This window comes from Dermochelys coriacea, chromosome 2 (genome assembly GCF_009764565.3).
Source record: "Dermochelys coriacea isolate rDerCor1 chromosome 2, rDerCor1.pri.v4, whole genome shotgun sequence".
Classification (NCBI taxonomy): domain Eukaryota; kingdom Metazoa; phylum Chordata; order Testudines; family Dermochelyidae; genus Dermochelys; species Dermochelys coriacea.
The window spans coordinates 145,346,067-145,373,765 of NC_050069.1; the positions used below are offsets into that span (position 1 = coordinate 145,346,067).

The 27,699-nt window shown below is 38.8% G+C and overlaps 1 protein-coding gene across 4 annotated transcripts in view; it reads right to left on the reverse strand.

Annotated features, from left to right (window-relative positions):
- ADCY2 (adenylate cyclase 2) overlaps positions 1-27,699 on the reverse strand; it is a 483,719-nt gene that overhangs the window by 436,150 nt on the left and 19,870 nt on the right. For all 4 annotated transcript variants that reach the window (XR_006279108.1, XM_038390427.2, XM_043508479.1 and 1 more), the window contains exon 2: positions 25,864-26,061. Coding sequence is in view for 3 of the 4 variants with exons in the window: in XM_038390427.2 (XP_038246355.1) it covers positions 25,864-26,061 (198 nt within the window). In the remaining variant the exon portion in view is untranslated. The remainder of the gene's footprint in view (positions 1-25,863; positions 26,062-27,699) is intronic.

The following is a 27,699-nucleotide window of genomic DNA, read 5'->3' on the forward strand; positions in this document are numbered from 1 at the left end:
TATCTTTACACCGGCCTCTAGTTATTCACCAGCTAGGACAAACAAGCTCAGCATACTTTGAAATTGCCATGAAATTACTTCAGAGTTAAACTCGTTTCTTCAAGATGCCCTCAGCATCATCCAGTAGTCTGCATCAAGATACTTGTCTTTTCTAATGTGTTCTTAGTACATTCTTGAAATATAAAATGTATCAAATGCCCTGCAAAAATATCAGATTGGAAAAGCAGCCTGTGATGAAGCAGAGAAACTGTCCACCAGCATGGCAGGGATTAAAGAGACCCTTTGGGCCTGGCCAGCCTGGCCATGTTATATCTGTAGCCAGTGCCAGGCCTGGAGGGGGAAGAAAAGGAGAGAGTCTGGCCCAGTTCCGGGCTGTCTGGCGAAGAGGCAAGAGCTGGCTACTCCCCAGTCTGAGAGGAAGGGTCACTATTCTGCCAACCAAGGCAGCCACCAGGAAGCACATTATGCCTACCAGGGAAGGGAGGCTGCAGAGGAGACCTAAGTGCCTCCGGCAACAGAGGTAACTGGGTGACTGCAGCCCAGAGATATCGAGGGGTTTGGCTTCACCAAACTTATGCCTGCCCTACCCGAAGCAGCCTGGGACTGCAGTAGGGTGTTGCCCAAGATCCAAGAGAGAGTACATAGGAGGCAAGCCACCCCAGCAAATTAGACTCTATGAGCCATGCCCCAAACTGAAAGGACTCTGGTAGGAAGTAAGCCAGGGCAGAGGCTTTAGACTCCGTGCTCAGAGTGCCCCTGTTCAGAGGTCGACTCACACAGAGCCCTGGGCTGGAACCTGGTGCACTGGAAGGGCTCAGGTTCCCCTACTCCCACTGCCTGAAAGACTGAGGCACTTTGACCAAAGAAACAAGAGGCCTGAAGTCTGGTCTGCTAACTAATAAGTGACCTAGCCCTCCAAGCAACCTGTTACAGAGTCCATAAAGAGGAAAAAATGTTATTTTTAATAAAGGGGTAATCAAATACTGTAACACATCAGGGAGAACACTAGCTCCATTTTATTCCACTCACCTTTAAAAATCTGACAAGAGCATTAGTGAGAAGGATAATTAAATATATTGTATTGTAGGCCACAGTTAATCACCTATAAATAATGAAATTGTTCATATTCCTTCAAATTAGTAAAACCCGCTTGGTAATCAGACACCAAAACTAATCTAACTTATATAGGTTTATTTAACAGAGTGGGGGGAGGGAGGGGGAAGCATGTACCCCTGTTGAAACTGTCTTTATTTGTTTTAACTTCTTCCTCATAATTTACAAACTCTGAAAATTATTCAGAGAGTAATGGGTTGGATTCTCATGACAAAAACCTTTTTAGGTGCATCTTACAGAACCCAAGCATGGCTCAAAACTGGTACTGTCAGTGGCTAATTTCAATTTTAAGAGCTTTGTATGAGAGTTGGATAAATATCATGTGACCCATCTTAATGAGAAATAAAGACTCCTTTCTCCACTTCACAGCCATCTCTTTTTCCACTCCTTTTAGAAGCTTTCCAGTTCTTTAAGTAAACACATTTAATTTCTAATCCATTAGCCTGTGGAATTCTATCACGCTTCTATGTTCACAGAAAATCCATCATGTTTATTTCACTGACTCACTGGACAAGACGAGTCACAGATGCTAAAACAATAGTCTTTATTAAAGTGATATAAATGGTCTAATGCATTCCAGCTGGGTCACATTTTACAGTCTATGTATTAGAGTTCAAGCTGAAGGTGTCAAATTCATTAGTAGAGAGACAAGTCTATCTAGAATGCCTATCTGGATAGAAATAATCTTGCAAGATCAATTTAAGCATTGCTAGATAGCACAAAATACACCTAAAAGCATCATGATTGTTACATTCTTTTATTAAAAAAAATAAAGGTTAAATTTTGATTTTGCGTATGTCTGACACATTGTGGGAAATAGAGGATTTGTAGTGGCTGGACAGAGTTTCTCTGCCCTAACCAGAAAACAGGACTCAGCCTGGTTTGGGGACAGGACTTGCGGCAGCCAAAGCAGAGAAGGTGGTGTGGCCTGCCCTCACCTTCTCTCTGAATGACCACATTTCCTTGAAGCTTTGGGGCTCCAATGAGAGCATTAACTAAGCCCCTCCTCATCACACACGCACACACCTAGTGCATGGCACCTGGTTCTAATAAGGCTGAGCTATGTGGGGAAGAAGCTCTCTCAAGTCAGTGGTAGTTTTGCCTTAATAGAGACTGAGTAAGGACTTCTGGATCTGATATATTACAAAAAAATTTTATTCATTTAACAGAAAAGCTGTCTTTATACCTTTCCAAGGAAAAAGTATTTTAGCCCCTTGTGTTAACTTCTTACAATCATATATTTCAGAGTAGCAGCCGTGTTAGTCTGTATTCGCAAAAAGAAAAGGAGTACTTGTGGCACCTTAGAGACTAACAAATTTATTAGAGCATAAGCTTTCGTGAGCTACAGCTCACTTCATCGGATGCATTTATATCTCACACTTTATTTCAAACAGAAAGAATCCTGCCATATTCCTATGGTATGCACTATAACAGAAGTTTACATGAAATAGGTGAGGCATTAGTAAGAGAAGCTTCACATGAAATTTTCTAGTTTTCATTAATGAATATAAATGCACTATGTACTGAAGCAGAATTCACATATCTCCCTTATAAAGAAAATTTCAATAATATTTCTGGTCAAGAAAACCAGAGAAGAAAAATATGGAGTTTTCCTGAAAAATGAAGATAGGAACTTTGAGAATCAATTTGTTAGGGAACTGAGAAAGAAATCCCATTGCAATAGTGTTGAAATTGTAGAGAAGTTAACATACTTCTTATTAAAAGAAAAGGAGTACTTGTGGCACCTTAGAGACTAACAAATTTTATTAAAATACCTTCAGTCCTTTCGGTATGATGTCCATCTGTTTGCATTTGGAGAGGAAGATGATGTCTGTCTGTATCTGTGCGAGTTTTTTCATGAAGTTGACAGATTTCCACTCTATACGGCTAAATTCAGTGCCTTGCATAATCACAGGTTTCAGAGTAGCAGCCACAAGTACTCCTTTTCTTTTTGTGAATACAGACTAACACGGCTGCTACTCTGATACTTCTTATTGTAAGAGTTACAGTTCAGTTCATGGCTGTGCTTTTGCATAGTCTTGCAAAAGTCAATTAAGGCTAGATTCGCAAGGGGGACTTAGTACCTAACTGTCCCTTTAGGTATCATTAAAACAACAAGGAGTCCAGTGGTACCTTAAAGACTAACAGATTTATTTGGGCATAAGCTTTTGGGGTAAAAAACCACTTCTTCAGATGCATGGAGTGAAAATTACAGATGCAGGCATTATATAATGACACATGAAGAGAAGGGAGTTACCTCACAAGTAGAGAACCAGTGTTGACAGGGCCAATTTGATCAGGGTGGATGTAGTCCACTCCCAATAATAGATGAGGAGGTGTCAATTCCAGGAGAGGCAAAGCTGCTTTTGAAATGAGCCAGTCACTCCCAGGCCCTATTCAAGCCCAAATTAATGGTGTTAAATTTGCAAATGAATTTTAGTTCTGCTCTTTCTCTTTGAAGTCTGTTTCTGAATTTTTTTTGTTCAAGTATAGCTACTTTTTAATCTGTTACAGAATGCCCAGGGAGATTGAAGTGTTCTCCTACTGGCTTTTGTATGTTACCATTCCTGATGTACGATTTGTGTCCATTTATTCTTTTACATAGGGACTGTCCGGTTTGGCCAATGTACATGGCAGAGGGGCATTGCTGGCCCATGATGGTGTATATCACATTAGTAGACGTGCAGGTGAATGAGCTTCTGATGGTGTGGCTGATGTGGTTGGGTCCTCTGATGGTGTCATTAGAATACATATGTGGACACAGTAGGCAATGAGGTTTGCTACAGGGATTGGTTCCTGGGTTAGTGTTTCTGTGATGTGGTGCCTGTAGAATGTGGTGTTGAAGAGTTCTGTGGTGTGTTTAGTGGCCGGTAGAAAGTGGTGTTGGAGAGTTGCCTGGTAGCATCCTGTTCATAATCCGACCTATTCTCTGTTCTCTGACCTTGGAGGCAGGCCAGTCCTCGCTTATAGACAGCCCCCCAACCTGAAGCAAATACTCACCAGCAACTACACAGCACACCACAGAAACACTAACCCAGGAACCAATCCCTATAGCAAACCTCATTGCCTATTCTGTCCCCATATCTATTCTAGCGACACCATCAGAGGACCCAACCACATCAGCCACCCCATCAGAGGCTCATTCACCTGCATATCTACTAATGTTATATATACCATCATGTGCCAGCAATTCCCCTCTGCCATGTACATTGGCCAAACCAGACGGTCCCTACGTAAGAGAATAAATGGACACTCCATGTATCTGAAGAAGTGGTTGTTTACCCATTAAAGCTTATGCCCAAATAAATCTGTTAGTCTTTAAGGTGCTACTGGACTGTTGCTGTTGTTTTTGTTGATACAGACTAACAAGGCTACCCCCTGATACTTTAGGTATCATTGGCATTCACAAAAACCTCTCTCAACTGCCGCTTAATCCTGGAACTACTTAAGTCCCCAGGTGTCTAAGTTTTCACCAATAAAGCCCCCTAGTATGTGCCTAAATTTCTCCTCATGGATGTATACAAAGCCATCCAAGTCCTCATGCCATTGAGCTGCTCAATACCTAGCTAACACTTAAACCCTGGTGGCATTCACAAACTATTCATTCCACCAGCTATGTTGCCTGATCGAGTAGGTGGAGGCAATACCACTCCTTATACCCATAAACCCAGTAGTTAAAGCACTACCCTGAGAAGTATAAGACTCAGGTTCAATCCCTTCTCTGCTCAATGAGGAACAGGACTTGAACCCAGGTTTCCACCTCCCAGGAGAGTGGGTTATTTGGGGGATGGGTCCCTTTCAATCTCTCCTGTTGAAGCTGTTCACTTTGTATAAAATATTTAAATATTCATTGGGCCATAGACAGTGAGAATGACTCTATAGCCCTGTGGTTAGGGCACTTACCTGGAAGAGATCAGATTGTTCTAACCATTGGGTTATTGGTATAAGTGCACCACAACCACTTTTTCCTAGGGAAAGGCCCGAGCTGGCCTAAGTGCTCAACTCCAGGAAAGGGTTCATGGCTACGAATCCCAAGGAGCCTAACCATAGGCCAGAGGGAGGCAACCAACTCTCTTTGAAGGGCAGGGTTTAGGCCACACCCTCTCAATGCCATTTCCGACTGGTTAGTTTAGGCAACTCAGAATGATGGTTTCTGTGAATCCCATTCTTAGGGGCCTAAATCTCCCCATGCATCGTATAGGGAGCCTGAGCACCTAACCTGGGAACATCAATTCCACTAGATGGTAGGGCACCTAAAACTTAAGAGCTGCTATATTTAGTTTTCCAATGCTGAGGTACCCCTTGTGAATCTAGCCCTAAAACTCTCTATAATCAACAAATATATGGCTACAAATCAATTCATAAACTGGAAGAACAGAGACTTCCTGTAAACTTCATGAAGCTAAACATCATGAATATCTGAATACTCACTTTTAAATTACTGATAACAATTGTAGCTGTAACCTGTTCAGATTAATGTTATGAAACAATTGGAAATATTAATTGGAAGAATTTTTTGCTTGGCAAATTATTTTCTTAGAAAATATGCTGAAACTGTGACTACTTTTAGGTGTATTTAACATTGGTAACTGTGTTTTGTAATTTCAAAAGCAAACCTAGCATAATGAGGCTGGCTTCTTTGGAGTGCTTTTCATTCCTATTGAAGAAACAGTGATTATGATGAAGTAGAACACAATGTTCTTTAGATTTTTATTTTCTTATCCATGTTGTCTATCTATATTCTGGATTATAATTTATGCACTAAAAAAGCTCACACTAGCATAATTTCACTTAAACTTTCCAAGGACCATATTCATTTTTCTTTGTTAACCATTTGTGTCACATGTCACATTATGTTTAAAGAAAAAGACAAGTTTTTAAATTTGTAAAATAGCAGATGGACATCATGTATTTTAACCAGCAATAGAAATTACATCCTGAATTATATGACTTTATTTAAACCAAGGTCATCTTAAAGAACAGCAGATGATAACCATGGTTAGTAATGGAGACTAAGCTCTTTGAGGAACAATCTTTTTATTATGTTTTTATACAGTGCTTGGCACAATGAGGCTCTGATACATGACTGTGAGTTCTATGTGCTACCGAAATACAAATAATATTGATTCTGTGGATATGAATTTCCATTTGCAACTAACCTTAGTAGCCACTAGATGTTACTATTACTCCAGATGCTGTAGCTTGCAGAATATTTGTGTGGCTAGAGAACATGAGGATATGCAGGTCTCAAACCTGGACCCATGAGTCCCCGGTGCGTGCTCAGACCATGACCACCCCCCAGCAGCTCTACTAAGTAATCACACAAGGGAACAAGCCAAGTGCTAACTCACAGAGGGCCCTGCTCCCAGAGCTCCCGACCAGGACCCCCAGTTGGCTGACAAGCTTATATAAATCAGGAAGTAGCATAGTAAGTTATGTGAGCCAATGGCTCTCAACCTTTCCAGACTATTCTACTCCTCTCAGGAATCTGATTTGTCTTGCATACCCCCAAGTTTCATCTAATTTCATCTAATTTAAAAACTACTTCTTACAAAATCAGACATAAAAATACAAAAGTGTCACAGCACCCTATTACAGAAAAATTGCTTACTTTCTTATTTTTATCATATCATTATAAATAAATCAATTGGAATATATATATTGTACTTACATTTCAGTGTATGGTATATAGACATATATACCAGTATATATATGTAGATGTCAAAAACAAGCAGTATAAACAAGTCATTGTCTGTATGAAATTGTAGTTTGTACTGACTTTGCTAGTACTTTTTATGTAGCCTGTTGTAAAACTAGGTAAATATCTAGATGAGTTAATGTACCCCATGGCAGACTTCTACATACCCCCATAGGTACACATACCTCTGGTTGGGAGCCACTGATGTCAGCAAAAAAGTAGAATCCCTGGCTGGCTGCTTCTATGGACTCTTCCTGCTTACCTGACTCCTGGTTGCTGCCTGCCTGCCTGCTCCTGACTCTTATCCTTCTTATCCCAGATTCCCATCTATTTCCAGTTCCTGACTTACTCCTGGTCCCTGCTCCTATACCTTACCCCAAAACTGGCTTTGACCTTCATCTTGACACCTGCTGCTGTCTCTGGCTCTGATCTTTGGCTCCGATGGGTAGGCCTGACTCCTGCTCTGGCCAGTAGACCTGACTGCCCATGCCCTGGTCATTGCATAGAAAGTATGACATTTTTCTGAAACCTAAATGAGAGCAAATGGGACTATTTGTAGTTAGTGGATGATTTAAAAAAAAAATACCCTACACAGTATAGCACTGCTGACTTTTCTCCTAGTGCAAGTCCTTCTAGAAAAATGTATCTAGCAGCCACTTGTCTGAACCACATAGAAAGATAAAGTTTTGCTTTGATGCTAGCTTACAACACTTGATATGGTGAAATGTAACCAATAAATCATGAATTACTAGTGATTATACTATATTACCATAGTTCTACATTTCAATGTCCAGACTATTACAGAGTATTTACGTGTTTTTGTTGCATTATTCTAAATTCTTGAGATGCTCCCTTGAGAGGAATTAGTTTTTTCTCAATTACTATAAACAAAGAATAACCATTTTTTTTTACAAAAAAGAAATAGAAAAAATCAAAAGAGAAATTCTTTTGCTAAATATTACTTGCATGCCATTCAGGCCTTTGTTATAAAAATTAACACACAGATTAGTACTATGAAGTAAATATACCTCCCTTCCCTATGAGAAATCTTCATGACATGGTATTCATGCCTGTTGATCAATATTTGATCAGTCTGAAAAAACAAAGTAAATTTTGACATCTACAAATAATAAGTTTAAATGTCTAAGGGAACATCCAGATTGTTTCACAAAAGAAAAAAATATTGACCAACGGCCAAACAGTTAGAATTGCATTATAAAGGTTATTCAGAGAATGACCTAACACACTACACTGCATCTTCTTAAAATGTGAATAAGCTTTGTCTGAAATCCCACAGCAGTAAATATTTACTTATTACTGTATTATTAAATAAGAAATGGTAACACCCAAATGATCCAGTCAAAACTGGGACTTCATGCTGCCCATTGTAAAAACCTAGAAAAGAGATAATCCCCTCTATATATCCATTATATATATGAGAGAGAAACAGAAAATAAACATTGACACCCATACTGTGATATCAGAAAAGAATGGAGAAGATTTAATGAAATTCCTTAGTCCTTAGAAATTCCTAAATAAAAAGACTCTGTAATACATTTGTTCTTTGCTTTCTCTAACTGAACCTTTTATGGAATGCAGAAAGTTTACATTAATATGCATGCTTAACAAGTATTATTAATGTATTATTAATGATGGATAATATTATACTGACTAATGAACTTGCTGCACCATTCAATTGTTTTTTAAAAATTATGGAGCACTGGAGAAATATGAGCATACTAAAGAAAAACAAATCTAGTTCTGAGTTTTAAAGAGGAAGAATAATCCTCGCAATTCCTTTTTTTTTTAAAGACTAAATTCTACCCCAAAATAACAGAGCAAATAAAAATTCCCCTATGTATCTAGAGGATAATGGAATATATAAGCAACACATAGCAAGAGTTTATACAGAACCAGCCAAGCCAGACAAACGTGATTTGTTATTGGTAGAATTTTATCATTGTGGATTAAAGGAATATGGTAGATGTAGGTATAGCCCTTTGATACTTGGATTTAAGTAACTAATAACAATGTGTCTCAAAAAATCTTACTGTCTTAATATTTTAATTAAAATTAGACAACAAACAACACTTCTTGGACTGAAAATTTGTTGCAAAGCCAAAAGCAAGGATAAATGGTAACATATTGAGTTGAGAGGAGGTGTTTTCATTAATAATTTGGAAGAGGGTATAAATGTCATGTTAATAAAATGTGCAGATGATACCAAAATTAGGAAAAAGGAATGACAGAGAAATAATACAAAAGAACCAAGAGAGCTAAAAAACTCAAGCAGAAAATAATCAAGTGACATTCAGCTGTGAAGAATACAAATAATACATGGGGGAAATAATCTCAAATGGAGATATTCAAAGAAGAAAAAAACCTAGGAAACAGTACCACTGAAAGAGACCCAGTAGACAGCAAATTAGACATGATTTTGCAATGAAGTATAAATACAGTTTTGGGCTGCCCTACATAGAGATGTTATGACATGAAGGAGAGAGGTCATAGACGCTCTCTGTACAACTACTCTACTTCAGATAGCGCAAATAATTCCTGACACATGATTACAAGAAAGATATTGACAAATTAGACAGCGCTCACAGTATAGCAACAAAAATTATTAAGGGGCTTCAGTAATGGGCATTATACAAGCAGCTTAGTTAGAAAGACAAAGAAAACTTAAAAAGTTTAAATGCTTTCTTAGTTCAATTATATGACATTAAGAGTGGGCAAAACAGTATACAAATATTTGAAGGGTGTAAAACAACAACAAGGAGCTGCATTTGTAAGGTGGTATAAAGGGATATAAGAGGGAGGTACATGGGATGAATTTTAAAAAGGGAAAATTTAGATAGAATATCATGGAAATTTCCCTAATAATGAGATGTACTGGATAGTAAACAGTCTCCCCAGTGAGGTGATGCAAGCCGTACAGTTTTGGACAGTTAAAACTATGTTGGACAAAATTCTAGGACATATATTGTAATAAAGAATCTTTCACTGGGAGGGAGGATCTCCTAGAAGATCTTTTCTTATTAATCATAGTTTAAAAATGTTTAAAGGAATGTTTTTTAACAAATGTATTGAAAGTAAATGTATGCTTCACAACTAAAATATTCTTGCTGTCATTAATAATTGATGCTTTCTGTCATCAATGACAATTATCAAACCACCATGGAGACAGAATGTAGTAATATACATAAAACACCAGCAATGATCTGAAGGTAAAATTTTTAGAAAAGACATGCAGATGCTGCAATACTTCACTTGCTATACTATACACAGTATATTCCATTAATGGCTCTGATATTGTAATAATTTAGCTTTCCTATTGAAGTTGCACCTAGAGGGCTCAAACAATTTGGGACCACAGTGTTATAAACACTCCACAGACATATAGTAAATAAAAGTCCCAGTCTCAAAGAGTTTATTTTGACACACGATCTGAGTAATGAGACAGCAGATAATTTTTCAGGATTATTTTTAAAAAATAAAACTAGAACTTGGAAATCTTATTAAGATAATAAAGTCCACAGATGTTTAAATTAGGGACACAGGATACACAGGGAGAAGGGGGCAGAAATTAGTAGCCTACAGTGAAAATTATTTTAATGTTTCCAGAATTTAACAGTAGAATGTTCACATTTAAAGAAAAAGCCAACTGCACTGAGAACCTTGTCTAACTAAGAACATCATCTACCCACTATTAGTATCCCTCTAAATTGTCTCATCTACTGTATGCTTCTTAAAAAAACTGCAAAAAGGAAAGCGCTAAATATGCCAATTTAAATGTTATTTACTCCTTCACATAACACAAGAACCAGGGGACACCCAATGAAATTAATAGGAAGCAGGCTTAAAACAAACATAAGAAAATACTTCACACAATACACGGTCAACCCGTGCAAATTATAATCAGGGGATGTTGTGAAGGCCAAAAGTATAACAGGATTCAAAAAAGAATTAGATAAGTTCATGGAGGGCTAATAAACTTGATAATTGCCCCCTTTTGTTCATTGCCTCTGAAGCATCTGTCATTCGCCACTCTCAAAAGACAGTATACTGGGCTAGATGGACCACTTATCTGCCCAGTATGGCCATTCATAAGTTCTTAAATAAGAATAAAGCATAAAAAGAAAGATATGGAAATAAAACCTAGTGAATTTCAGGGTTCTTGTGCAACTGCTTTTCTACTTCTGCTAATACTGATTCCACAGACTGATATGTTACCCACAACTTCTTCTTGCTAAGCTTAAAATCTGAGAGCATTCATACTATTTTCTCTGAATAGTCTGTGTGAACCAGATGTTAATAAAGCACTTTTGCACTACAGTAAAGGAAAAAGCTTAGACCTTAGCTCAACACTGTTATTGTTGTATTTTATTTAAATGCTCATTACTCTTTTTCTGATATTATTTAGATAAGATGGTATGTGCAAGAAGCAAATAGAAAAGATGTACCCTAGGCACAGACATGATTAATAGGTATTAAAGTTATCTTCAATTATCACAATTAACAATGTCAGAGTAACATTATTCAAGTTATTATACAAGATATTAAACAAATACTGCTTTGTCATAAAGTAACACACTTAACAGGATGTTTGTTTTACGCTACAAAATTAAAAGACAGTATTACTGTTAAAATAATGGAATCTCCCATCTTCTTCCTAATTGGCAACATGCAGCATGCTGCACAATTATACAATACAGAGCAGTTGCTTATTAAAATCTTCATCTAGTGTCATGAATGTGACTTTTAAAACTGGGTCGAAGAAAAATAGCTGTTTACCACTATCACAGTTGCAGGGCTAGCTACACCTCCTGTCCCCTTTCTGGTCTCTCTGTGTGCATCTCCTCCAATACCCAGCCCTGGGCCTTTATCTGTCCCAGGGTGGAATTTTCCAATTCTCCCACACTGAGACCCAGGCCCTGAGTTACAGTATCCTATAATCAACCATTCTCACCCTGCAGGTCTGCCTAATTTTGAGCACCTGCTGTTCTTCCCTTTGGGAATCTGTGACCAGTATTATCAAGTATTCCAGTCTTCTTAAAACAAAAGTGTGGTTTCTTTTAGCAGTAGGAACAAAGCTTTAAGAAAAAAAGCGTTTTAAAAACAACCATCTGCACATGGCTATCTTGCCTGAAGTCCTACCATCCTGTGATGGTGATTTAGACAAGCCAGACTTCTCCGAACAAGCCAACAGGGTGTGAGGTACCTCACTTGGTTCCCCTGAACAACTACTGCTTGCCTCTTGAGAGAAGGTCCCTTTTAATCCTCCCAGAGTTTTGTTCTTCTGTGCTCTCTTCAGCCTGGTTAGAACCAGTATTGGAGGTTGGTTGGAAAGAAGGCAAAATCACAAATAAATTAGTCCTGGCATTGTCCCCCAACAACACACAAACATTTGCTGAGAGGTGGTTCTCTTGAGCCAGTCCTACCTGTTTTTCCAGACATACTCCTGTTAAGTTAAACCAATATAGTTGTTCAGAATAAACACCAATAACTAAGCCAACATACATTATTGATACTTGGTTAAAAAATCTGTTTGCCACTTAGTAAATGAAGCATCAGTTATCAAATGAAGATGAGTAACATCCATCCTGGTAAGTGTGCATCATACAGTATTCTAGCCCCAAACTGAAACACATTTTCACACAACTCCCATTATTTATATCTAGTGATCTGTGACTCTGAAAATATTTCCATCTCTCCTCTGCTTCCTATTTCCTCAGAATTTTATAGAGAATTTGGAGGGTTTTATTGCACTGATGAATCAGTAGTAAATGCCTTTCAAAGTTTATGGTAGCTCCTATACCATAAAACTTATTTCTGACATATCGGTTAGATAGTTAAAGAGTAGAGTCAAAGAATATTAAGCCCATAAAACGGGCATAAGTTTCAGTACTAAGAGATTAGTATGTGACTCCAGTAACATGAGAAATGAAAATGCATGATAAAACTCAAACCCTTGCTGACAATGAATCTAGATCAAATATTTTATTTCTAATGGCCACTGTACTTAGCCATCCTTATTCACGTCATTGCTAGAATAATATATGTACATCATTTTGGCTATTCAACAGGTTTGACACACTAATAACCATACTACTTTCTTGCATATGAATTCACATTAACATACTTTAAACAGCAGGTATCCCAATATTTATATAATTTTACAGGTTGATCTGGCTATCAATGAGGCTGACATTCACTGAAATACATTTATTTTAAAGCCATCTCATTACAGGTTGAATTCACTCAGAGGCAAATCCTACCATCTCCTTTTTAGGCTTAAAAAAAATTCAGATTCTGGAGTGATGGGGAAAGCTACACTCAGTAAATAGAGTTAGCATCCTTCACTAACTACTGCTAACTATTATTATTTATATAGGGCCAGAAATGTACCTGGAGCTTCATAAAACACATAGAAAGATGAGGGTCACTGCTGCAAAGAGATTGCAGTGCAATTTTAGCTACTTCTAATCAATTTTCCCCTCTGCATTTTACTGTATTTGGAGCAAAAACTTGCAAGCTTAAATTACTGAAGAATTAGAAACTTGCTTACAGGAATGGCATTTTGATTGCTTACCTCCATTCGGTGAAGCAAGTGAAGAAATCTGAGCAATAACTGAAATCTGCAATTAAGTGTTGTTTCATTGCACAATGGCTGAAAACACAAATATACTACATGGTATGCCTAGTCAACTTGTTATGCCAGAAACATTTCTATGGCAGACAGATAACCAAAAAACTACAAATGCACACAAAAGAAAAACAAAAAAAAAACAAACACAAATATAAGGAACAGTATCATATTTATGCCTGCCTTACTCAAGTTCTCTCTCAAATTAGCTTAATCCTTTACCATATTTCTCAGAGGCAACCATCAACAGTGAAAAACAGCAAAGTTTGCTAGAGTATCCCCGATGACACTTTCATAACAAGAACTTTTGTATAAAACTTTCAACAATTCTCTGAAATCTCATAATTCAAGTAATTGACACTAATATATGTTATTACAAAAGCCTATTAAAAGGATTATTTTCTATCTTAAAAATCAACTATTAAATGCATGTGAGGCTTACAATACTTTCTGAAAACAACATATTCCATTTCTAATTATGAAATAGCTTTAGAATACTAGAGTCAAAGAGATGGACCTCCAGCAGATTAGTAGCAGCAAGTCAGACAAAACAATATTGTGTGATACTATTTGGAATGAGAGTCCCTAATTGTTTCAACCTTGGCAAAAACATTTTGAGTTAATAGATTTGATTGATAGTGTTATTTCTTTCACAGTTTACACTGGCCAAAAATGTGTTAAGGTTCTACGCAAAAACTTTAATTGTTTTAGATTGAAGTTGTCCTCAGATAAAATCTGTGGCCTGCAATACTGATTAAGAATGATATATCAGGATGAAATCCAGTGGATCCAACTGCCAGAAACACCCAGATCTGTATTATGTCTATTTCAGATTTGCAATTGCAATGCATTTCTGTGAAATTATTGTAATATTCTCCTTGGCTAAATGCATACGTATCCTTCCACGGAAAATTTCACAAGGCATACAAGATGCACAATAATCCCCATAAAATGCATTGTTGGTTGAATCTTTGCATTTAAATATGCTCAGTCCTATAAAAGAAACTCCTAGAAATCTCAGAGGTTTCAAAAGCTTGTTTAGATAAGAAGCCAAAAGATATTTTATCATAAATTATATTAAATCTTCTCTGGTTTAGAAATATGTCTCACAAGATTTACAATAATTCTTATACCTGGATGGATCAGAAATATAGCTAGAATATCATTTCAGGATATTTCAATACTTCAGGTTCCTGATCCAGATGAACTCTGAAAAGGTAGAATCATTCAAAAATAAAAAAGTGAACTGCAATATTTTAAGCCTGAAAAAATTTGTTGTGGTTTTGGTTTCAATTTCAGGCAAAGGTTCATGTTGATCTTTATTTTATCTGAAATAGTTCACTCATCCCTATACTGTATATGATAATAAATGCAACCTCCTGCACAGAGGGAATTTTGCATTTTAAAACTCATCTCTTTCATAATTCTAACTCTGCTGCCATGTTTAATGATACTAAGGGTTTATGCGTATCTGGCCAAATGTTACCCACAAAACACTCAAAGAAAATATTTTTTTCAAATAATCAGCAACATTAATCGATTTTAGAGAAGGTATGGGGGAAATTATGCACCCTGAAAACTTCATTTATGGCTAGAGTCTATCCTCAAATGCATGAAAAGCATCTAAAAATATTATAAATGGTGTGACACAGCAAAGTAAACCCAGCATGTCAGCTGAAAATTAGTATTGTTTCCAAGGTCTAAATTTCAGAACACATTGAAAAAATACTGTAGTTTAGGTTTAGTTAAAAAAAAAAAAAAAGCATTTATGCTCAAATATCCAAAAGAGGTTACTCTCTAAAATTGTGGGAATCAAAAGTATCAAACCTTACCTGAAATAATTTATGTACCATAATTGAGCATACATGAAGCGCTAACTAGAAAACATCTGGTTCCAGGGCTATGCACCCATAATTGCTTTAAACTGAGATGAATACCAAAAATCCAGAAATTATGGAATTCATTAGATGAATGCTGTCTGAATTTCTTCCTTCTCAAGATCCACATTTTACCTTCTACTTAAACAGCACTTTTCACCCCGGGATTTCAGGGCACAATGAATGGTTTGTACACATTTAACATATCCAAGCACACTGACAAACCTCCTGTACAAAAGACGGACAGCTATTAAATATGTCACAAGACTATGTAAAAAGGTGACTTGTCTAATAACTAAATTGTCAGTGAAATGAGAGGAAAATCACACAATTTTCTTCCCATATTACAAGTAATTCTGCCTTTGGGTGGGGCACTTACTCCTCCATCATCAGGTGCAAGAGGTGCTACTGCCTCAGGTTACCTTCACTGGTTGGACAGTTTGTATCTCACTGTTTGGTTAGTTTAGCCAAATCAGAAGTCCACATTTTCCAGGATAATTAAAAGTCCAAACAGAACAAAAACAGTACTTCACCCTCACCATGCCAGTCCTCTCCACAGCCCATGTATCCTTGCCCCTTGATTGCAGGTTCCTAGTTATATGAATCATAGGACTGGAAGGGATCTCAAGAGGTCATCTAGTCCAGTCCCCTGAACTCAAAGCAGGACTAAGTTTTATCTAGACCATCCCTGACAGGTGTTTGTCTAACCTGCTCTTAAATCTCCAATGATGGAGATTCCACAACCTTCCTAGGCAATTTATTCCAGTGCTTATCCACCCTGACAGTTAAGAAGTTTTTCCTGATGCCCAAACTAAATCTCCCTTGCTGCAATTTAAGCCCATTGCTTCTTGGCTTATTCTCAGTGGTTAAGAAGAACAATTTTTCTCCCTCCCCCTTGTAACAACCTTTTATGTATTTGAAAACTGTTATGTCCCACCTCAGTCTTCTCTTTTCCAGACTAAACAAATCCAATTTTTTCAATCTTCCCTCATAGGTCTAGACCTATGACCTATGTTCTAGACCTTTAATCATTTTTTGTTGCTCTTCTCTGGACTTTCTCCAATTTGTCCAAGTTTCCTGAAATGTGGCGTCCAGAACTGGACACAATACTCCAGTTGAGGCCTAATCAGTGCAAGTAGAGCGGAAGAATTACTTCTCATGTCTTGCTTACAATACACCTGCTAATACATCCCAGAATGATGTTCACTTTTTTTGCAACAGTGTTACACTGTTGACTCATATTTAGCTTGGGATCCACTATGACCCCCAGATCCCTTTCCGCAGTCCTCCTTCCTAGGCAATCATTTCCCATTTTATATGTGTAGAACTGATTGTTCCTTCCTAAGTGGAATACTATGCATTTGTCCTTATTGAATTTCATCCTATTTACTCCAGACCATGTCTCCAGTTTGTCCATATCATACTCTCTATGACATTATCTGAATCACTGGTGAGAAGAAATTTATTAATAATCAAGTCCTTCATCCCTCGGCTACATGTATATCAACACACCATCTCAAAGTGGCACTATGAAGAATGAGGACCCCATGCCAGTGTTCTTCTAAAGATTCCAGCCCTCTCCGCCCTATCATGGATTTTTGGTAAAACCTTGGTCAATGGAGAGCCCTATCAGCAGGTGCATGTTCTTTCCACGTCTCTCTCTACACAGGGAAATGGCTGATCCTTCTAGTTTGTTTCTGACCTCCTGAGCAGACTTTGTTAACTACCCTACAGTTCCCATCTGAGCCTCCAAGAACTACAACCACCAGAATGCCTACGTCCTGTGCCCAGTCTTTATAGGACCAGTACTCTTTTACTCTGCCCTTCTATCCATATGTGATGATATACAACATGCCAGCCACAATGACTCTCTTTTCCTATGCTCATTGGCCATATTTAGCAAGACATGTTGCTGCTATATGGACACCAACCCGTGGCTTCTCCTACAGAGGCAGCCTGTAATTATGCCTTCCTCACCCCACTTCAAGTTATGGCAGTTGGGTTGCTAGAGGCTGGTAACAAGGTGTTGACATAAATACAGGTCCACAGCTGAAGGACTGAAGAATGTAACAACATAAGAATCGCCATACTGGGTCAGACCAATAGTCCATCTATTCTGACAGTGGGCAGTGCCAGATGCTTCAGAGGGAATGAGCAGAACAGGGCAATTTATCGAGTGATTCATCCCGTCATCCAGTCCAGCTTCTAGTAGTCAGAGGTTTAGGGAGACCCAGAGCATGGGGCTGTGTCCCTGATCATCTTGGCTAATAGCTATTGATGGACCTGTCCTCCATGAATGTATCTAATTCTTTTTTGAACCTGGTTATATTTTTGGCCTTCACAATATCCCCTGGCAACAAGTTCCACAGGTTGACTGTCCATTGTGTGAAGAAATACTTGCTTATGTTTGTTTTAAACCTGCTGCCTATTCATTTCATTGGGTGACCACTGTTTTTTGTGTTTTGTGATGGGGTAAATAACACTTCCTTATTCACTTTTTCCACAACATTCATGATTTTGTACACGACTACCATATCCCTCCTCAGTCGTCTCTTTTCTAAGATTACCAGTCCCAGTCTTTTTAATCTCTCCTCATATGGAAGCTAATCCAAACCCTTAATCATTTTTTTGCTCTTCTCTGTATCTTTTCCAATTTGAATATATATATTTTTTGAGATGGGGTGACCAGAACTGCATACACTATTTAATATGTAGGTATACCATACATTTGAATAGCAACATTATGATATTTTCTGTCTTATTATCTGTCTCTTTCTTAATGGTTCCTACATTGCTAGTTTTTTTGACTGCTGCTATATACTTGTTTTCAGAGAACTATTCAAGATTACTTTAAGATCTTTTTCTTGAGTGGTAACAGCTAATTTAGATGCCATCATTTTGTATGTACAGTTGGGATTATGTTTTCCAATGTGCATTACTTTACATTTATCAACACTGAATTCCATCTGCCATGTTGTTGCCCAATTACCCCATTTTGTAAGGATCTCTTTGTAACTCTTCACAGTCAACTTTGGACTTACCTTGAATAATTTTGTATCATCTGCACACTTTGCCAACTCAATATTTACCCCTTTTTCCAGATCATTTATGAATATGTTGAGTAGTACTGGTCCCAGTACATATCCTTGGGAGACCTTGCTATTTACGTCTCTCCACTGTGAAAATTGGCCATTTATTCCCTACCTTTTGTCTCCTATCTTTTAACTAGTTACTGATCCATGAGAGGACCTTCTCTGTTATCCCATGACTGTCTATATTGCTTAAGAGACTTGGTGAGGGACCTTGTCAAAGGCTTTCTGTAAGGTCATATACACTATATCCACTGGATCACCCTTGTCCACATATTTGTTAACCACTTCACAGAATTCTAATAGATTAGAGACATGATTTCCCTTTAAACAAAGCCATGTTGACTCTTCCCCAACATATCATGTTCATCTATGTGTCTAATAATTCTGTTCCTTACTATAATTTCAACCAATTTGCTTGGTGCTGAAGTTAGTTTTACCAGCCTGTAATTGCTAGGATAGCTTCTAGAGCCTTTTTTAAAAATAGGCATTACATTACCTAGAAGATAATAAGGTGATAAGTAGCAGTCGTCATGGATTTGTCAAGAAAAAATTGTGTCAAACCAACCTAAGAGTTTTCTTTGACAGGGTAACAAGCTTGTGGATGGGGGGAAGCAGTATATGTGGTACATCCTGACTTTAGTAAGGCTTTTGATACTGTCTGTCAAGGTGACTGCATAACTATTTGAAAAACATTTCCCAGTTATCAGTAGGGCCGTACCAAATTCACGGCCATGAAAAACATGTCACAGACCATGAAATCTGGTCTCCCCACCGTGAAATCTGTTTTTTTGTGTACTTTTACTCTATACTATACAGATTTTACTGGAGAGACCAGCATTTCTCAAACTGGGGGTCCTGACCCAAAAGAGAGTTGCAGGGGGGTCGCAAGTTATTTTAGGGAGGTCAGAGTATTGCCACCCTTATTTCTGCAGTGCCTTCAGAGCTGGGCATCTGGAAAATGCTGGCTGTTGGCCAGGCACCCAGCTTTGAAGGTAGTGCCCCACCAGCAGCAGTGCAGAAGTAAGGGTGGCAATACCATACCATGTATCAGAGGGGTAGCTATGTTACTCTGGATCTGTAAAAGCGGCAAAGAGTCTTGTGGCACCTTACAGACTAACAGATGTATTGAAGCATATGCTTTCATGGGTGAATACCCACTTTGTTGGATGCATGTTCCATACCATGCCATCCTTACTTCTGCGCTGCTGCTGGTGGCGGCTCTGCCTTCAGAGCTGGGCTCCTGACCAGCAGCTGCTGCTTTCTGGCTGCCCAGCTCTGAAGACAGTGCCTCTGCCAGCAGCAGTGTAGAAGTAAGGGTAGCAGTACTGCAAACCACCCCTTAATAACTTTGCAAACCCCCCCACCCCTCCCCAACACACACACACAACTCCTTTTTGGGTCAGGACCCGAACAATTGTGACACTGTGAAATTTCAGATTTAAAGAAATGAAATCATGAAATTTACAATTTTTAAAATCCTATTACCGTGAAATTGACCAAAATGGACTGTGAATTTGATAGGACCCTAGTTATCAGTAATTTATAGTCAAGCTGCAGGTCATATGGAGTGGGGTCCTGCAAGGATCAGTCGTGGGTCCATTTCCGTTCAATATCTTCAAAATTGATTTAGATAATGGCATAGAGAGTACAGTTATAAAATTTGTGGATGATACCAAACTGGGAGGGGCTGTAAGTGCTTTGGAGGATCAGATTAAAATTCAAAATGATCTGGACAAACTGGAGAAATGGTCTGAAGTAAACAGGGTGAAATTCAATGAGGACAAATGCAAAGTACTCTGACTAGGAAGGAATAATCAATTGTACACATACATAATGGGAAATCACTGTCTAGGAAAGAGTACTGCAGAGAGGGATCTGGGGGTCATAGTGGATCACAAGCTAAATGAGTCAACATTGTAACGCTGTTGTAAAAAAAACTAAACATCGTTCTGGGATGTATTAGCAGGAGTGCTGTAAGCAAGATATGAAAAGTAATTCTTCCACTCTACTCCATACTGATAAGGCCTCAACTGTGTCCAGGTCTGGATGCCAAATTGGAGGAAGTCCAGAGAAGAGCAACAAAAATTATTAAAGATCTAGAAAACATTACCTATGAGGAAAGATTGAAAAAAAAATGGGGTTTGTTTAGTTTAGAGAAGAGAAGACTGAGGGGGCACATGATAACAGTTTTCAAGTACATAAGAGGTTGTTACAAGGAGAAGGGCAAAAAATTGTTCTCGTTAGCTTCTGAGAATATGACAAGAAGCAATGGGCTTAAATTGCAGAAGGGAGGTTTAGGTTGGACATTACGAAAGACTTCTTAATTGTCAGGGTATTTAAGCACTGGAACCAACTGCTTAGGGAGATTGTGGAATCTCCGTCACTGGAGGTTTTTTAAGAACGGGTTAGACAAACACCTGTCAGGAAAGGTTTAGTTATTACACAGTCCTGCCTTAAGTGCAGGGGACTGGACACAATGACCTCTCAATATCCCTTCCAGTCCTACACTTCTATGTTTCTATGATTAGCTATCCCACAGTCATCTGGTACACAGGCTGATTTAGGTGATAGGTTACATACCACAGTTAGCAATTCTGAAATTTTATATTTGAGTTCCTTTAGAACTCTTGGATGAAAGCCATCTGGTCCTGGTGATTTATTACTATATAATGTATCCATTTGTTTCAAAACCTCCTCTAAACACCTCAAGCTGGGACAGTTTCTCAGGTGTGGGAATCTCCCGCAGATACTCTGCTGTGAAGAACAATGCAAAGAATTAATTTAGCTTCTCCTCAATGGACTTGTCTTCCTGGAGTGCTCCTTTATTGCCTCAATAGTCCAGTAGTCCCACTGATCATTTGGCAGACTTCCCACTTCTTATGTACTTAAAAATATTTGACAGTTTTCAAAGTAGCAGCCGTGTTAGTCTGTATCCACAAAAAGAAAAGGAGTACTTGTGGCACCTTAGAGACTAACAAATTTATTTGAGCATAAGCTTTCGTGAGCTACAGCTCACTTCATCGGATGCATTCAGTGGAAAATAGAGTGGGGAGATTTATATACATAGAGAACATGACACAATGGGTGTTACCATATACACTGTAATGAAAGTGATGAGTTAAGGTGAGCTATTACCAGCAGGAGAGCGGAGGAGGGGGGGGACCTTTTGAAGTGATAATCAAGGTGGGCCATTTCCAGCAGTTGACAAGAACATCTGAGGAACAGTGTGGGGAAGGGAGGGGAATAAACATGGGGAAATAGGATAGGCAAAGGCAGCATGTCCTAACCCCCTTGCCAGTGATGAGTGGCCATTAGAGACTGCAGTCTGCCCCAGGGAAAGGGGGCTGGATTATGACTGGCAGTAGCCACTGAGGCAAGGGCACCGGGGTCTGGGAGGGACATGGGGCCAGTGGCAGGTAAGATATTGGCCTGCAGAGGGTGCTCCGTAAGCTGGAAAAGAGCTAATTCAAAGACAACCAGCAGGAGGTGCTGAACCGGTGAATCTTTGCCTCACTACCGAAAGTAAAAAATGACTGCTGCAGATACTAAGGGGACCCTACCTATTCAAATGAAAAATTACAATTTTTTAAGGGTAGCCCCTGTATTCTTATTCCTATCTTCTGCAATAACTGCAATGTGTGAGTTGTTTAGAGGAGCAGTATGAAATAATCAATGTTTGAGTAATCCAGCCTAGAGATCACAAAGGTATGGACTCTCCATTATTTAGAAGAGACTTCTTCTCACTCCCACCAATTCATACCTTCCTTTTTATAACAGAAAGCTTTTGCCTGGGCCTATAATGCCAATCAATCAGTTAATAACACAGTGAACAGTAAATTTATTTGTTCTACTAAAAAAGTCCTTTGACAGCGAATCCCTGAATCCTAATTCTCACTTACAGAGAGGAAGGCTGCAGACCTACAATTAATTACATAAATGCTCAATTTTAAGCACAAGTCAACGGTTTCAAAGGGACTGCTCATGTGTTTAAAGTTTAGCATGTGTTTGCAGGATCAGGGCCTAAGTAATAAGGCAGAGTGCTTTTTGAAGTTACTGTTTATCTTAAAGGATTAGAAGCCACCATATATATATCACTAAAATGTTAAAGATTCTACCAAACTTTCAGTCTACAAGAATTTGCAAAAGGAAAACTTAATATACATGATAAAATCCCTGTTACAATTCAATAGGAGGGCCAGAGGTTGGTCCTGGCAGAAGTCACCAAAGTCAGAGACCTCCTGGACTATGACCGGGGAGACTGGCTGGATCCCCTGACTCTCGCTCAGTGCATGGGGCTCTCCAGACCTCATACTCCCCGGCGCGTACTTCAGGAGGTGAGGGCCACTTTGCCACCCGCTGCTTGGACTTACCTCGACCGGGTCCTGAGAGAGAGGGCATGCCCCACCCACCCGCCACCCCAGGCCCTCCGGACCTTTTCATCGGGCCCCTGCCCCATGGACCCGACCGACCGACTCCCCCAACTCTTCACCGTGAGCCGGCTACACAAGCTGCAGCCGGTCTGTTTCCAGACCGCACCAAGGAAATATCTATACACACTCATGCTCCACACCCTTAACATCCTCACCCTCACGCCCTGCCCCGACACGAAGTGGCGGGACCTCCTGCCACCTTTAGAGGGTGAGAGGCCCCGGTGGGCCAGCCTATATTCCACCCTGGTCCCAAGGCCCGCCGGGGATATTAGTTGGCGGCTCCTTCATGGGGCCGTGAGCACGGGCGTGTACTACCCTACTCCCAGACATCTGCCCCTTTTGCGGCATGAGGGAAACCCTGGCACACGTATACCTGGAGTGTGCCAGGCTGCAGCCCCTATTCCGGCTCCTCACCAATATCTTATTACGTTTTTGGCTGCACTTCTCCCCTCACCTTCTCATTTATGCACTACCTGTCCGTGGCCCCGCTAAGTCACAGGACCTCCTGGTCAACCTCCTCCTGGCCCTGGCTAAAGTGGCCATCTATAAAACCAGGGTGAGGAGGTTGGCCGATGGAGTCTCCTGTGACTGTGGGGCCTATTTCCGATCCTCGGTCCGTTCATGCCTCCAGGCAGAGTTCCTCTGGGCAGCGTCCACTGACTCCCTTGACGCCTTTGAGGAACAGTGAGTGCTGTCCGGGGTTCTCTGCTCGGTGTCCCCATCCGGTTCCCTTCATTTGACCCTTTGACTGCACTCCTGTCCCTGTTGTTCATTAGTTGTCCCCCATAATTATTTGGTTTTCCAGGTCCTGTGGACCCCCCTCTTAGGTGGGGGGGATCCTTTGCCCGCTCAGTTCCTGGATCCCAATAAGACAATTCAATGGGGGGGAAAGCAAGAAAATAAAAAGTTGTGAACTATAACTCTATAATACAGTGGATTATTAATAAGCATCAGAAATATGACAAATAAATCACAGTAGATATACCAATTTAGGTATCAGTTCTGTGCCAACTGAATTTAATGGGCATTTTGACGGGGTAGGTCATGCCATCCTGCAGTGATATTCATGGGAATGACACTGGCATGGGACAAGGCAGAAGACTCCATCAGATTTACTTCATGTTGCTCAAATCCTCCCCTCTGTGAGGAAGTACTGGGGTGCTGCAAAGAAAACAGGAGGTGCAGTCTCCCAACCCCATAGTTTTCTTCTAATCAGTTACTGGGGGTCCCCCACTTCCATGGAGGGGCTGCCTCTATGCATTGCTGCTGCTGCACCATGGCATTGCACTTCTGAGGCTGTGCTATAGCTGCCATTAAGGGGGTTCTTAGCAAGGCTTAATGCTCTTGAAGCAGCATTAATTCACAATCAGATTTCTGCATGGAAATACACAGACTTGGCAGGGGCTGATGTCATGGAGCTTAACTAAACCTAAAGAGCTTCAGTGAGACGCTTCATAGAGGCAGAAATAATGTTCCCCACTCTCATACCACCCAGGAGAGATTTTTCTGGCCATTAGCTTCTCCAATCACAGAAGTCTACGGGTGATATGGACCTTAGTTTTCAATCATTTATATATCACAGTTGTTTTTGTTCTCCTAGATACATTTTTATCTATCTAATTTATAAAGCAACATACTGAGTCTATCATCATCTGATTCACCTTGTTTAGTTCTTACATTAATTGAGAGACTTAATACTGCACTCCTTAACAAGTACCAATAGCAGAGCATGTTGGGGGGTGTATGTTTTTTTTAGTTTGTAATATTAGATTTAATAATTATATTTGTCACACTTTGCTCATTTTCCAAGCCTATACTGAAAGCAGAAAAGAATTAGTTCTCTGGAATAAGTTACTTAACAGGAATTCTAATACTCATTTACTTGCTTTTTCAAGTAACTTAATCTGTCAGTTAAAGGATACAAGGACATTATTCAATACAACCGGATTCTTTTTTCCTCTTATTTGTTCCATGCTACAGAATTTCATGTGTTGCTTAATTGTTATTGATATGAATAAACTAATTATAGATTACGGTTCACATTCAATGACATTCCAAAAACACCTACACTAATCAGAAGAAGCACCTCTTTTTTTATGTATGATAAATAAACTTATGATGTTAGAGGTGGTGGCATGTAAAGATAATCTGCTAAATGGGTTTGAAGTTTTTGTTTTGGGTTTTTAATTGGGCTTGTGCCCTATCTTGCTTCTTTAAGACCTATGGAGAAGGCCTAGAAGGTTGTGGAGCAAAGTATTTTTTCCCTCCCTACTTTATTATCTTAGAAATATTGGGGGTGTCCAGAAAGTTTGGGTTTTGAGGACGATCTTTTGGAGCGCTCAGAACATTTGTACTGCAAGCTCTTCAACCTTAATTTACGTATTGAAGCATGATCTTTCGTGGCTCATGCTCCAGTACGTCTGTTAGTCTATAAGGTGCCACAGGACTCTTTGCCGCTTTTACAGATCCAGACTAACACAGCTACCACTCTGAAGCTTAACCTTAACTGAAGGGATGGGGATGTTGAATCTTTAACAAAATACATCTTTTCTTCAATGGGTTGGAGTTGTAATTTATTGGAATTGAACACATGTTAACAAAAATCAAAGTTTGGAACAGTCTGACTAAAACTCTCTTTCTCTCTCCATAACTCTGCTTTTAGTTACTTTACTCTTCTGATATCACAATTGCACTAGTTTTCCAGTCACCACAGAATATTTCATGATAGAAAAAACAGAATGTTCAATATCTAAACAAGCAGGCAAAAAGAAAAGATATATTTCAGACTTTTTACAGTATTAAGAGCAAAAAAGGGCACAAGCTAATTTTTTTTCATGTCGCAGATAGAAATACATTTATGTAGAGTCTGAGCCTGCAAACCCTTACTTATGCAAGTATTTCACATGAGCTATCCCACTGACAGGAACGAGAATACTTGTATATGAAAGGATTCTCAGGATCTGACTTAAATATCATAAAGAAAAACAAATTAAAAAAAAAACCTTACCTGGTCCCAGGGACACATGATGCCTTCAAAACACATGAAGAGATATCCCATGGCAACAAGACACACCCACACCACCAAAGAGAAAATACGGAGCAGCTTCTTAAACACAGATTCTATGCAGACAAGGATAAATATGGCAAAGAAGATTGCTAGGGCTGTTGGAATGGTTATTAAAAATGCCACATGATCATCAATTTCCTGGAAAGAGAGAGAAGTGAAAAGGAAGTTAAAACTTAAAGAACTTGGGTTCACAACTAAAACATGTCTTTCTCACAAATATTTGACTAAACAATCATTTGTTCTAAATTGGTAGCCCATTGAGTCTGAATCTTACAAAGGCATAATGAATATAAAGAACTATTTTTTTCACTTTTAATACCACATTTGGGGCTATTTACATAATACAAAAACTATTAACTATACTATTGCAATGTGCACCCTATGATAAATGGAAGAAATGATTATTACAAAGTAGAATCAGGAAGATTATACACACTGAAGTGGGACTTAGCCATCTAAACCATTTAGGCTTGCAATGCTGAGCGGATCAATGCTTAAATACCTTTTTAAAATTTGGGCTTAACTCCTTATTACCTAGTCCAGAATAGCAGCAAAGAATGTGTGAATAAAATAGGAATGTATTATTTACACTTCTCTGGAGGTTTTGTTGTATTGAAAACTATATCAATTACTTAACTAAATGTTTCATATGCATAGACTGAGCTTAGTTTCTTAAGCCATATCACTGGAAATTTATTAGTTAATGGAATCCCAGAGCTTGGCAAAATCAGTTACATGTGGATCAGGTTTCAATCATATCCAATCTACAATGAAAATTTATTTAAACTAAGCAATACTTAAAATTATTTGCAGAACCAAAAATAAGTAAGCAGTTGTTACTACATGACTGTATAACTTTCAAGTCAAATCACTTTAACATTATACTAAAATAAAATTAATTGTTTTATACTATTGTATTAGCTCCACAGTACTTATGGTTAGAGGCACTAGTACTTTAAAGACCTGATCCTGCAATCCTTAAACACACAGTTACTCACTTATACAAGCAGTCCAGACTGCAATGGGACCAGTAGCGTGAGCAAGAGCTGTGGAGTCAGGCCCCAAGAGCTTAAACCTTCCAGAAAATTATCCTTTAGGCCGAAATTTCTCATATTTGTTTCTCATCCCAAAGATGATTTCTTCTGGATAATATGAAAAATTCCATTTGGCTGATTTTGAGATGTGCAAGTATGTTTGTTGTTGTTTTATTTTGTTGATTTTTTTTCTGCTCTGATAACTTAAAACTGGATTTGTTTTTAAACTTTAGAATTTGGCATGTCATATAATAGCTCTCAATGGGATGTGCACATTTTCTTTTGTTTGATCAAAAATTGTCTAACAATGAAATTAGATAAGATTGAAAATATATTCTGCAGGTGCATCCTCCTTCCCTTCCTTCTCCTTAAAGATTCAACAAAACACTGAATATCTGCAGAGATCCTTAGCATCTTCACAAAGTCTCTGGCAAGTCCTTCCCTTCCCCCTCTACCCAAAATCACCTTTTTTGTTTGTAGTATGTGATCATCATTGCATACATCATTCACATTTCTAACACTCAGATGCTTTGCAACTCTTAGTGTACAGTACCTTGGAAACCATCAGGGTGGCAAAGAAAGAGGACCCCACACCTCCTGGAGCCCAACATATTCCTTTTTAAAACACTGGGATAGTTTATGACACTTATCTTACCCACCTTTAAAGTTAGCATGTTCAAAATATACACTTATTGGACTGTGACTACAGACATGTAAATGTAGTAGCAGCTTTCACTCCCCT